This window comes from Chaetura pelagica, unplaced genomic scaffold, assembly GCF_000747805.2.
Source record: "Chaetura pelagica isolate M959 unplaced genomic scaffold, ChaPel_1.0 scaffold438, whole genome shotgun sequence".
Classification (NCBI taxonomy): domain Eukaryota; kingdom Metazoa; phylum Chordata; class Aves; order Apodiformes; family Apodidae; genus Chaetura; species Chaetura pelagica.
The window spans coordinates 163,635-177,275 of record NW_009954113.1 but is presented as its reverse complement, the minus strand read 5'-3'; the positions used below and the strand labels follow the sequence as shown (position 1 = coordinate 177,275).

Here is a 13,641-nt window from a genome sequence, read left to right as displayed (position 1 = left end):
CAACAAAACACCCTGCAGGGGATACCAAAACTTGGGATGCAGGGATTTGCACCAGGTTTAGGCAACATCCACTGACCTCAGCTCTTCCTGATGTCTCGGTTGCACTGAGGGGTGTTTCCCAAACTGTGCAAGAGTTCATGATTCCTATGTCATGAGAACAAGGTGCTTGACTTTTTACACCTCCCAGGAGATATTACCTCTTGTGCTATCTTCTGCTGCTCCTTAGGTGATGGGGAGGTTCAGAGACAGGCAGAAAATGTATTCCAAGAAACATGGGCCTGACTTCACTGTACTGTTGAGGTGCAAGGTTCTGTGCATGGCTCAGGACCGCTCAGCCTGAGAAGCATTTTTTGTAGGAGGGCCCACTCCTGCCAGGGCTGATACTGTGCTGGGCCATCTCTTGTCTGCAGCAATGTTATGAAGAGTAACACCATCCTGTCTTCCAGTCAAACCACAGCCCCCGTTCAACCTGACTGCTGTGTTCTCAGAAGGTTACAATATTTCTTGGGAAACCATCTACCAGAACTCTCATTACTATTTTTTGAATGAGGAGCTGGAATATCAGCTACGTTATAAGAGGAGGACTGACACCTGGGAGGTAAGTGAGATGTGGCTTTAAACTGGAGGAGAGTAGGTTTAGGTTAGACATTAGGAAGAAATTCTTCACTATGAGGGTGGTGAGACACAGGAACAGGTTGCCCAGGGAAGTTGTGGATGCTCCATCCCGGGAAGTGTTCAAGGAGAGGTTGTCCAGGACTTTGAGCAGCTTGGTCTAGTGGGAGGTATCCCTGTCCATGCAGGGGGATTGGAACTAGATGAGCTTTAAGGTCCCTTCCAACTCAAACCATTCTATGAGTTTATGATTCTACGTCAGTTTACCATCAAGTAGGGTGCGCCAGCAAAGAAGAGGCCAGCACAACCAGGACAGGAGTGCTGGTGTGTGGAAGCAGGGTTTTCATAGTTTAGAAAAGGTGTCACTTTGGAGTCTCTCCCAGACTGAAAACAGGCAAAACTGGGGGTGGGAAATAATTTTTTTAAAAAATCAAGAAGCAGAAGTTGCTTGAGAAGTACTAGATCCTGTAGGGAAGGCCCATAGTTCATTTGCTTCTTGTACATGGAAGGGCCCCCCAGGTCTCCCCAGCTACTGAGCAGCCAGACCAGGGCCTTGCAGAAACAATGTGGCCTTGCAGAAAACAGAGATTACTTTGCAGGCCTCCTCACTGTGCAGCAGTGAAGGCCAGGTGGGAGCAGTCATTCCATCTCTGAGTGTTCTGGTGTTCAATCATTTCCAGAATCAGAAGACTAAAGCTGTCCATGAAGATAAACGGACACTGGTGATCCTGCCATGGGAACTCCAGGTGAACACCGAGTATGAGTTCCAAGTGAGAGCCAGACCACGAAAAGGCACTGGATTCCTTGGATTTTGGAGTGAATGGAGTCCTCTGCTGAAACTGAAAACCAGCCCTGCCGGTACATGTTACCACCTCTCCTTGCCCTTGCAGTTGGTACAATGTCAATGAATGCTTCCAGAACTCTAACCAAATCTAGTTAGCTGGAACAAATTTCAAACAGTCTAGTAAAGATAGGCATGTTTGGCTTGCTTATTGAGTATGTGGACTTGAGGCCTGGGCTGGTAAGTGCTGTCTATATTGACCTTCTCACCCACCTTACAGCATGGCCCATGGTGGGGATGGCTGTGGGTTTGGGTGCCTGTAGCTTCCTTTCCAGTGTCAAACATCCAGGGTCTTGCTTGCAGCTTTCAGAAATGGGGGAGATCTAGTAGAGATGCCTCCACTACTGTGGCTTAGGATTGCCTTCAGCTAAAGCAAGAGGGGAGCCTGGTCTCAGGGCTGAGGTACATGTCTGGACTCTGTTGTTTGGTGATGTTGGGCATGGGTGTCTCACTTGGTAGCCAGAACTCCCACTCCACAAGAAGCACACAGAACCCTCTGCACAGAAGTATGTTGGTGCTTGTCATGGCAGAACAGAGGCTATGAAAACAGGGAATCTTTGTTCAAACAGAGGAGGGCATGATGGCTGTGGTCAATGTCAGCAACATGTGCTGAACTTGCTGTCAGTGGTGTACAACTTGAGCTGAAGTATTACATGGTATTGTAGCATCAGGGTCAGGCTCCATTTGCTAAGGGGTTTTCTGAGTTCTGGGTCTCAAATGTGCTCCTTTCCATCATAGGCAGCGAACAGCCAACAAGCACTCAGCTAGTCAACACCTTTTCTTCACATGTCTCTGGCCAGCTTCACTTTCCCCTTCATGGATCATCTGAGGAGGTGTCCCTAAGCCAGGAGGAGGCAGAAACAGCAGGGGTCTTTGTAGCAGGGAGTTGCTGTCCTGCCCCAAGCATGTTGCCTGTTGGTTTGAGGTGCAGCCAGGCTGCAGAGCAGCTGATGCCCTGCTCCTTCCATTCATGCAGTCTTCTCTGAGCATCCTCATTCACACCTCATGTCTGTAGTACCGGGCCCTGGTGACAGCCTCAGTGTCCATAAGAGAAATCTGGGGTAGAAACTGAGGGTGTTTTCTCACCACCTCCACCTCCTGCTTATGACCAGGGTAGAAATGTAAGCTGAGCCTGAATGACCCTGTCTCTTCCTCCAGCAGTGACACAGGCATCAGGCATGGAATGGCTGGTGGTGTTTGGCGGGGTCGTGGCAGTCACTGTCTCAATCACAACCTTTCTGGCCAAACAGAGAAGGTAAGAATGCTTTAGGAAGCTGGAGTAAATGCTCCTTCTCTGGCTAAAGGTGAGATGTTCCCATGCAGCCTTCTTTGCATCTTGTATGGTCATGCATGGGCACAGCCATGGGCCTGTGGGGCTAGCAAAGTATGGTCTCCAGATGGTGTACTGCCAAGAGCACCTTGCTTTGCTCCAGGGCTCTGCTGCAATTCAGCTGGCTGGGACAAGACAATGGCACAGGGTGGGACTGAACAGGGGCCAGCCAGCCTCCTGGGCTGTTGTCCTGGTCCTGTCTGTGCACTGCAGCTGCCAGATGGGAGCAGTAGCCAGGGCTGGCCTGCCCCTTTCCAAAGCTAACACAGGGCCCCCAACATTTGCTGGGAACCTCTCTCCTGGTGGACGCCACGTGCCCGTACAGAGGAATAGGGTGCACAAGGCTGGTGCAGCAACATGGCTGGCACAGCCCACAGCCACAGAAGAAGTGCACAGGGCAGTGTTGTGGCCTGCAGATGCAGACCACAGGCCAGCCTAGCCAAGGGGAAAACACTTTTCCAGCACTTGGTGTTTTCCAGGAAGGAAAAAATTGGAATTTTTTTTTAAATGGATGCACAAGTCCTGAGGGCTGAGGTTTGACCTCCTGTGAGGCTCACACAAAAGGCCATTAGATAGCTCTGACAGCAGGAGGCATTCTTGGCCACTTGCTAACTTGTGAGGCCAGGGAGGCTGGGCGGGTGATTTCATCTGCTTAAGTTGGATCTGGAGGTGCCTTGCTTTGCATCTGCAATGTGTGCTTAACCCCAAAGCCTTCCTCTTTTCTCTTCCAGCTTGTGGAAGAAGATGGCTTGCATCATCCCAGACCCTGCTCACTTTTTCAAACCTCTTTACCTGGTGCATAATGGAGATTTCAAGGTATAAATGGGCTATATAAGTGAGTGGAGCACAGGACAAAGTTAAACTAACAGGCCTGTTATCCTATCCTGGACAAGGGTTTCTCAGCAGGGCAGTGAGAGGGGGGAATCTGTCTCAAGGAAATACCAAACAGCTTCAGATAAAAGGAACCAGAGCTCTCCAGTGCCTATTCTGAGTCATGAAGGCCTTTGTCTGTGCTGCTTATTCCCTGTAGGTGCTGTCTAAGTGGGTGAGTTGAGTGTGATACGGGAAGCCTGGGAACCTGAAGGGATACCAGAACAGTAACTGGGATTTTTCTAAAGGTCCAGGCCCATGCTGCCATCAAGGCCATGGAGCAGACTTCATGATAGAGCCAGATCTCCCACTCCAGCCTTTGCAGTGACATGAGCTCAGCATTAAGCCTCGCAGTTCTCTCTGAAGAGTTCCTCATACAGACAATAGCTGTGCATATCATCCTGGGAAGGTGGCTTAGGCTTGTGGGGCACGTAACTGCCACGTGGTAATGCAGCTGCTTCCATATGAAGGGAGTGTCTTTGAGTAACTTTGCTTAGCCCTCCCAAATTCTCTTATTTAACACCAGCCAAAGTTGCACATGTGACAGTATAGTTTGCAAAGACTGCAGAGTTTGCTGGAGTTCTCAGGGTACAAAAAGTGAAAGAACATTGAGCAGCAATAAGCAATGGTTGTGTTAAGCTGAAGAGCAACTCACACTGCCATTGTCAAACTGTAAAAGTGCTGGCATGTGAGTGCAGACATCAGTGCCTCTTTCTGAGCAAGTTCCTGTTGCTGCAACAGCACTGATCACAGCCACTTCAGTGTCTGGTTTTTGTTTCTGCTTTTTGGTAGACCTTCTGCAAGCAAGACACCAGCTGGGCCTTAATGATCTTCATGTACTTTCCCACTACTGCATTGCTGATGTTTGCAATTAAGTTAAGCCAGTAGACTTGGAGGGGGACTGTTCAGGCTGCAGCCTGGTGTGACTGTCTCACTTCCTGCCTTCCTCTTTCAGCCCGACTATGGCTTCCCATACCTGCACCAGAGGGGTACTTGCATCCTCTTGTGAGGCAGGTGGCACCGGTTGCTCTGAGAAAGGTGCCAGGACCAGGTGGACTCAGTGTGGGAATTCCCAAGAGTCAGTACACTGGCTAGTGCGCACAGTGGAAGTGAAAAATACCCTGTGTGCCAAGAGCCCTGCTCCTCTTACAGCCAAGCCATGAGGTTCACTGTTCTATGGGAATTTACATTCTTGCTGGTTTCTAGTTAGGCTGCTCAGTGCTGCTGGGAAGAGAATTAGCCTTAGTTGCTAAAGCTGAGTTACTTCTAAGTAAATGTTCAGATGAAAGCAGCAGTTGCCCACACAGCCCCAGCACAAAGTGTGTAGGCAGAGGGTGTGGTGACATCAGTCTGTGGGATCAGACACATCACTTTCGGCTGGCAAGAAACCAGTTGGTGTAGGGCTCAGCCAACTGCATCCTACCTGTATCAAAGCAAGTGGTTAAGTTATGTCCATGAATAATGATCAGCAGATTACAATACACAATCCTGGGTTGGGTAGGAAGCAGTGAAAATGTCAGAGAAAAAGTTAAGTCATAAAAAGAGAAGGGAAAGCAGAGCAGCATTGTTTGTGTTGTGTGTACATGTGTCCTTAGGTTCATGTTGGGTGGGAATTTCCAAAGAACTGTCAAGATGGAGTAGGAAATATTCTGCCTGCTCAAGTCTATGAAAGAGATTTCCTGATGTTTCTTCAAACAGCCTTTTGCACCTTGCCATCCATTACAGCTTTAATACTAAGCTCTTTGTAACTTAGGTTAAAAATAAATTAAAATAGACTGGGTGATTTCTACTGTAATAAGTTCTCTATTCTCTGTGTCAGGAGGTGATAAGCTGTGTCAAGCTGTTCTCTTCTGAAATACGTCTATTGATGCTGAGTGCAGTTTGGGATAGGAGGCTGACACAATTGAGGCAGCCTGACAGCTGTGGCAACACCCAGCTCTCATCACAGTCAGAAGCCTTCACAGTGTTTATGAAGCTCAGTGTTGTTACCTGTTCTATACACAGCAGAAAGTTGTGCACTTCGAAGAGCCTTGACACAGCCCAGCCATTAGGCAAGTGTCAGACAGAGCAGGACCAAGTCTTGAGTCTGTGCTGTGCCCAGCCTCCAGACTGCAGGCTTCTCTAGTAGGACTCGCTGGCATTCACTAGTAGCACATGCCTAAATTTTCTGAGTCTAAGTGGTCAATTCAGTGACTTCAAAAACAATGGAAACTTTGTTTTAGATCAGATAAACCCAGAGGTGCCTTTTCTCCCAGATGTGACTGAATGGGCTTGGTGATCTTAAAGGTCTTTTCCAACAAAAGCAGTTCTGTGATTCTAGAAATGCAAGGGACTCATGATTAGAGATAATGCATGACACAGGGCAGAATGTGACACTAATGGTGATACAGAAGGGCAAGATTCAATGTGTGTCACTGCCTAATCATCTAATCATCACTGCCTAATCATGCCTAATCAGCTAAGTGTGTTACTTGCAGCAGATGGTGGCTGCAGCTCTTTGAGGTCCCCATTGCCTGCCTACCCGTGCTTCTTTCCTGTCACTGTGAGAGCAAAGACTGGTCTGGGGCATGGTTGCATACAGAAGATTGAGAGGAGCCTTGCCCTGGCCCCCTAACTGAGGAACTAAGGTGAGGGAAGTGACAGGGCAGGGCTGTGTGTGTTGGGTGCAGATGCAGCACGGAGGGAGAGAAGCTGACCATCCTTCCTGAGAGAAGCAGTGTCCAGGACAAGAGGGCAGGGGAGGCGTGGTGGCTTGGGTAGAGGCCTCTTGCTGATGCACAGAGGAATGCTACTATGGGCAGTAGCATTCTTTGCAGCATAGAGAAAATTGAAAAGCCATGCCTCTCAGAGGTAATTGTGTTCAGTGGCTGAAGTCAGTTCTCCTGCAGCTGCCTGTGTCTGGTAATAACAGCATCTCATGCCCTACCGTTTTGGAGGAGTCAGTGATCTCAGAGTTTGACTTTGCCTCTAAAAGCATAAGAACTTGGGTCATCTCTGTGGAACCTCAAACCTGATGATACTAACCTCTCTCTCCCCCTCTCTTCCTGTATGTCCTTTTATGCAGAAGTGGGTTGGTGCATCCCATACGAAAATGACCCTCGATTTCTTTGAATGGGGAATAGTCCTTCCAGAAGTCCTAGAAGTTTACACCACACGTTCTTCCAACAGCACCTCACAGGAGGAGCTGTGTGAGCTGAGAAAAGATCTGCCTTGCAAGCCCTGCGTGTCTTGCCTGACCACCCTAGGTCAGGACAGCCAGTCCCTGCTGTCTGCAGTGAGCAGCAGCACTGGGACCCAGGACCAGTCATATGGGCATTTGTCCATCGATACGGTGACTGTGGCTGATGAATTTACACCTTGTAACTGCCACTGCAACTGTAACAGCGTATACAGGGGACACCAGCATACCAGCCAGGGGGGTAGCAGTGCTGGAGAAACCGGTTACCCCAAGATTAACATTGATGATGAAGACAGAAGGATACCCAGTGACTTGCATCTGGCTGACCTGAGCACACAGGACAAAATACTTGCCTCAGGTTCTGTGTCCACAGGCCACATGAGGAGTACAAGTGTCCCAGCCCACCAGCAAGTAGAAAAGGCTCTGGAAGGAAGGGTGGGGAGCATCCTAGAAGCCCTTTGCTTGCAGCCTGATCAGTGGGATTTGGAAAATCCAACTTCTCTACCTTCTCCTGATGGTGAAAGCGTTTCCTGCAGTGAAGGCTCTTATGACTTCTTTTCTCACACAGCAAAGCCTGGGGACAGTTACCCTATGATTTGCGTAGATTTGGACACTATTGACAGTGGCTTTGTGGACTCAGACTGTGGGAGTCCTGTTGACTGTGAATTTGAGCAAAACAGTCAGAACAGCTGTGGGTCCATCCCTCTTCAGCCACAAGGGGAGGACTTTCCACGCAGCTACGTCAAGCAGTGGGTCTCCTGTCAGTCTGATGGCCCTGTCAATGGGACGCAGACAAACTAAGGACCTGATGTTACCTGGCATGGTGTAGGGCCTTCTCCATACTGTGCCAGGAGCAGTGTTAGCAAAACTTAGAAGAGAAACAAAGTTTACATAAGCTCTATTGCATGCAACTGAAAATTGTCAGACTTATAGAAATATATGCCTATTTCTAGTGCCATTTGTCTCAAATATGATTGATTGATTTTTTTTTTAATTATTTCTTTTTAACAATCCTAGGTCAAACCCCTTTATAATGCCAGAAGAAGCAATTCTATAGCTTAAAAATTACCCTTTAGCTTATGTAGATGTGCAGCCATACAAAGAGTACAAAACTTTAAATTATTTTCCCCGGTATTCTCACATGACTTGAGAATTTGGGTGTACATAGAATCTTAGATCCATACCCCATGGCAAGCATGTTAGTTACATTAAAGTTTCTTTACCTTTTCCAAACAACACAGGTGGTGTTACTTTTCCTGCTAATATATTTGGCTCTCTGAACTCAGCTGTAATAGTTTAATTGTGGAGGCCCCCGGCGCTGTCCATGGGGTATGATCAGAACCAGTCCTTCTATCATCGTCACAGAACTGCATGTCCAAAAAACCAAACAGAAATCAGGTTTCAGAAAGATTTTGCCTTTCTGGGTGGAGCGTGCAAATGAAAGGTCTTGAAAACACGCGTAATCCCAGAAAAACTCTTGCTACCAGAGCTTTCTACTGGATCAGCATATCTCCCAGCATTTTCCAAGCACATTAACTGAAACATTGACAAGCTTTTAGAACTATTCAGAAATGTTTTCCTGCCTGGATGTGCCTGCAACTCCATCCTCTGCCCTAGACCTGGTCTGCGGCAGTTAACAGGTCAGTAGTGCAGAGTCTGAGCAATTTCTGCTAGCTAATAAAGCCAACCGTGACACTGCTAATTGCACTGTGACTATGTTTCCCTCCAACATCTCCCTCTCTGTTTTGTTTAGAATACTTATCTTTAAAAGCTATTGTAATACTTATACAGAATGAGAAGACTTACGTAGCCAAAGTGCTACTAACTCTTGGGCTGCTTGGCTCCAGGAGATATACTGAGAAGAGCTTTGTGGTGCATGTGTGTTTCCAGTGCAGTTATAATCTGGTTTTGCTGTGATACCAATAAACTCTCTTCTTTCTCCCCTCTCTTTCACCCAAGACTTTAGCAACCCCACAGCTCCCTAAGTAAGAGAGAGCACTATAATGAAGAGAAGCTGTTTCTTTCACAAGTAACTGCTGGGAGAGTTTTTCTATGCATCCACATCCCTGGTTTGCCTGTTCAGAGAGCAGCCATGGTCTCTGCTATCTTGATTTTGAACCTGCAGGGCCTTGCCCATGTTGCTACTCCCTCAATCCACCCCTAGCTCAAGGGATTCCAGAGCACTGCTTCAAGAAATCAGAAGGGTTTTTTGGCTCCTTCCATCCCTATTTTTTATTTTCTTGTCATCTTCTTTAAGAAGTCATGGGACGTGTTGTCTTATGCTCATCCACCTTCCTGCTGTGCTGCAGGTTCCCTGCATGCTCTCCATGAGGCAGCAGAGGATGGAGCCTGTTCTGCACCCACTGAGCTGAGCTGGCCCCGTGCTGCCCCACCAGGTTTGCTCTTGTGCTTCTGTCTGTGCCAATGTACACTGGGCAGAAGCATCACTGATGGTCTGGAACAGGGTCTGCAGCTTCATTTCACAGCTATTTGCACTCAGAGACTGTGCTGTGGTTACTGGCCCCAGGTACTTAAGGGAGGAGAGGACACTTGCCTTTCTAGAGCCCTCTTGCATCTCGGCTCTGCACGCTCCTTGGTTCAGCCAATACCGTTGGCATCAGAACTGCTGAAGGAGCTGTTTCTGCCATTGCTACACTATCTACCTGCATATCTGGTAGAAGCTGGTGGTTTGCTGCTACGCTGGGATAGAAGTTCCCTCTGGCCACCCCAGGAGGCAGACTTCCTGGGCAGAGAAGAGCTTGCTTTAATATGTGGCATAAGGATATTAAAATAAGGGAGACTATTTGCTTTGAAGCAAGCTGTAACAACTAATATTTTGGCCAAGGAGTTGCCGACACTGTGGATGTGGAAGGGTCTGAGGTGTGTTTTCCTGTCACTTCTAGCAGCAAATTGAAAAATTTGCCCAGCTTAGCAATATCTAATTTGGAAAAACTGTATTTCCTCAGGAAGGCTAGGGCTAGTTTGCAAGCCCATGGTTTGTTTGGCTTGAGGAGGCTTTCCCTGCTCTTAACAAGCTGTCTCTAGAAGGTCTCACTCCAGCCTTCCATGGCCCCAGTAGCCCACAGTGGCAGATTCCTGAACAGCAGTGTGAAGCACAGTAAGGAGTTGAGTAATAGTGTGGTAAAGGCTTTGGTGGTGAAATGCTTGGGCAGGCAGGCCTGCTTGAAAGCACAGAGTTTGGAACAGGCTGCCTAAGCTGCAGCAGGTGAAATGCAGGAGGCATCTGGGCAGTTCTAAGGCAGAAGGTGTTACGTGCTTGAATGACATTCTGAAGGCTGCTTGCATTTTAGGGGTGCCCTGTTTCTCTTGTTCAGGAGTGTTGTAGCTATAAAAAGCGTAATATCCATTTAGATGGGTAACCATGGGGCTTTATGGGAGTTGGAAGGATTCTTACTGGGGGGGGAAGGACCAGAAGCAGGCACTGGGAGAAGCACCATGACTCAGTCTGCAGTACCTATTTGTAAACATCTGTCTCCATTTCTGCATAGCCCCTGCTCCCCTGTCTCTTGGACCCTAAAGCTAATACTGGCAAGAATGTTTCACAGTCTGTACTTTGCTGCTTCTGCCTTTCTCTGGCCCTAGACCCATGTACATGACTCACTTGATGGATCCCAACTCTAAAGCTATCACAGCAGCATTTCAGCTGGGTGTGAAAGATCTGTTCCTTATGCACTCTCGGATTTGGCATGGAAGTGCTGCAATGCTTTTTGCCTTTGCTTCCCAAGTTGCTACTTTGAGCACAGGCTGTGGAAGAGGTACAGGACAGAGCAGCTCAGGAGTGCCTCAGGTGTTTGACTACAGTTGGGCAGAGGCCTGGGATGGAAGCAGTCTCACCTCACATTCAAACAAGGCTAGGAAATGGCTCTAGGTCACTTAGAGAGCTCTTCTGTTGACCTTTTCTATAGAAACATTGTGAGAAGGTACTTTGGTATTCAGCAAATTACTTGGCTTTTTAAGTGTTAACCCTTTAATAGATGTTCTTCAGTTTCTCCATCACTAACGAGTAATTGCAAACGCAGCTACTTCAGCTCAATCTGATAATCGGAGCAGTTTTTCATTGGTTCTTGAGATTATCTTTAAAATCAGGTACAGTAAGATCTGCTTTATTATGCCACCCCTGCCTGATCTTCAAACCACACAACTTAAACTATCAAGGCACAGAACCAGTGCGAAAAGTGAAGTTTCCTTTGAGCTGGTAAGACAGTTTAACATATTTCTGTGCTACGCATGCTGGTAAATAATGATAGGATACATCTACTGAGCTAAGATACTGAAAAATAACTTATTTACCTAAAAGTGAAATTCTCTATTGTTTCTTGTACTAGGTACCTAGAACAACAAAACCACCAGAAAGGTCTTTGTGCTTTTGTTCTGCTAGATTGCTGAGCACAAAACCACTCTATCTCATTAATTCTGATACAGATTGCACAAGAAAGAACCACTATCTTAAGTAAATTATTTTTAGGTACTCCTCTCTGACTGAAACAGATTAATGCAAATGAATCCAGTCAAAATAGCCCTCAGAAAAAAATACACTTGTTAATGTACGTAAGTGTATATATGTATGTATGAATATGGCTTTATTGCAGTAGTCATCCTTTGTAGCAGCTTTTTTTTTTCAGCCTCTGGGATCCAGGTCTATCAAATCTAGAAGTACATAACTGTTTGTGACCATCCAATTGTGGAAAAACAGCTCTCCAAAGACAAAGGGAGAAAAAGGCTCATTGCACGGGGTTGTCTCTGATACTCTGTGCAGATGAGGAGATCTTCGCCATATGCATGCTGATCATGCGAGTCTACTATGTGCACTTGACATGCTTCTTTCAGACATATGCTTAGAGGCCTAGATATTTAGGAAGTTGATAATCTATTTTTTTTTAAGCACCTACAAAATACCTCTTTGTAGGCGGGGATGACTGAAGAAGTGCCCACGATAAATGATCATGCTCAGCAGCACAATGATTGCTCTGGAGAACGTGCACTTGGGAATGTCCTAACGCACGAGGGACCTGCATGTGGGCACAGACACTGTTCCTGCCACTGTTGTACTTCACAGGTGCAAGTCAGTGTCCTGCCCTTCTTTAGTGCCTGTTGGTGCTGTCTCTGGAAGAGGCTGGAGGAAGGAATTGTGGCCAAGGGAGAGCAGGTCAGTTATGACTAATGGAAGCAGAGTGTTTGTGGGTCTCAAAGACCCACTGTGCACCACTCACTGTATCTTGCTGTGGGAGAGACAGTGAGCAGAGAATATTTTGGAACAGCTCAAACCACTGCCAAATCAGAGCCTGAAGCTTCTGACTTCCACTAAGATTTGGGTGAGGCATCTTTCTATTTGTGTGTTCTCCGGGGCCCCCTGAATGTGAGGGTTAGCCAGAACTTTGGAAATGGATTTCTGGTAATACATAAACAGATACATCAGTGGCAGTCGATCACCTGTCTTTCTGTTGATAAGCAGCTGAGAGCATCTGGAAAATCTGTGTTGTACAGATTCTAGTTAAAATAACTTTTAACTTTTGGAAATGGAGGCAGCTGATGGAAGCACAGGAGGGGAGGGGAAAGGCATAGCTGTAAGGCCTCATTGTCTTGAGCAGGTAATAGGCAGAACTCTGCCCTGGAAACATACAGAAAGCATGGTAACACCATTGCAACCAGCTTGAGACCACCTGGGAACTCAAGATCACCAGTCAGCATCTGGTGCTGAACCAGCACCTGGATTGGTGGCAGATACCTGCTGTATCATTTCAGGGCTTTCTTTCAGCTGTTTGGTCTCTCTTTCCTGCAGAGTGAAGGTGGTTCTTCTCTCTTCCTTTGACACCTCCTACACCTACAAGTTTCACAAGGCTTTTCTGCCTTCACCCTCAACTCAGCAGTGTTGCAGAAACTGGGCATTAGAACAAAAAAAAGCAGCCTGGCTAGGACGTTGATTTGTCTTCCAGCCCTTCAGCTGCTGTAGTAGTGTCCTTGCTGCTTGCGCTGGACACAGGGCACACACCATTGAGATGGATTCTATTTATTTTTTTTTTTAAGATACCTAACCAAGATGTATAGCTTACAGTTTATCACATTAGCAATTACTTGGAAATACTCTGTCCTGGTTAGTAATCTTGACCTATGTTAGTGTGCCTGAACAAGTTCTTGTAAGCACATGTATCATTCTACTTAATGCAGCTCTCTCTCTTTCATATTTAGTCAGTCTTACTATCACAGGGATCAAATGCAACCTGATTAGAATGATAAGCTGGAAAGACTTTGTGCCTCCCAGCCTCCCTCAGTTAAAATCAGCTAACGGTGACGCTTCCTTTTGACAACCCCCACTCTGAAGACAACCTGCAGCTAAACAGGACATTTAAGAAAAACGCAGAAATGGTGGAGGCCAGAGAGATTAATTTTCTCTTGATCGGAGTCTGAAATACTGTAATTATTTTACTATTTAATGCAGAAAAGGGATACTATAAGCTGGTATAATTACAGGAAAGAGGTTGGTATGTGGATGCTGCTGTCTAGCTTTGTGACATTTGGGAGTGGAAGGATACTGTTGGTCATAAACCAGATACCAAAAAATGCAGGAAGAAGGAAAGATGGAAAACCTCCCTGCCCCTATCAAATGGCAGGAATTAATAACTTCCTTTCAGGGAGCTGGTGTTTCAAAGTACTTCCATCAGGAGAACAGTTCCTACAGAAGAAATTATACAGCTCAGTTGCTGCTCTAATAGAGTCCAGGTCAGCTTGTGTCAGGGCAAGTAGCTAAATCTTCAATCTGCTGGTACAAATACTGACAAGCTGCTTCTAACA

The 13,641-nt window shown here is 46.7% G+C and overlaps 1 protein-coding gene across 1 annotated transcript in view; it reads left to right on the top strand.

Annotated features, from left to right (window-relative positions):
• The window catches only part of IL21R (interleukin 21 receptor), an 11,870-nt gene extending 4,238 nt beyond the window's left edge, over positions 1 to 7,632 (top strand). Inside the window, exons 4-8 of the mRNA XM_010002561.1 lie at positions 447 to 598; positions 1,293 to 1,470; positions 2,612 to 2,708; positions 3,515 to 3,599; positions 6,718 to 7,632. Coding sequence (XP_010000863.1) covers positions 447 to 598; positions 1,293 to 1,470; positions 2,612 to 2,708; positions 3,515 to 3,599; positions 6,718 to 7,632 — 1,427 coding nt within the window. The remainder of the gene's footprint in view (positions 1 to 446; positions 599 to 1,292; positions 1,471 to 2,611; positions 2,709 to 3,514; positions 3,600 to 6,717) is intronic.
• Positions 7,633 to 13,641: the final 6,009 nt, after the last annotated feature.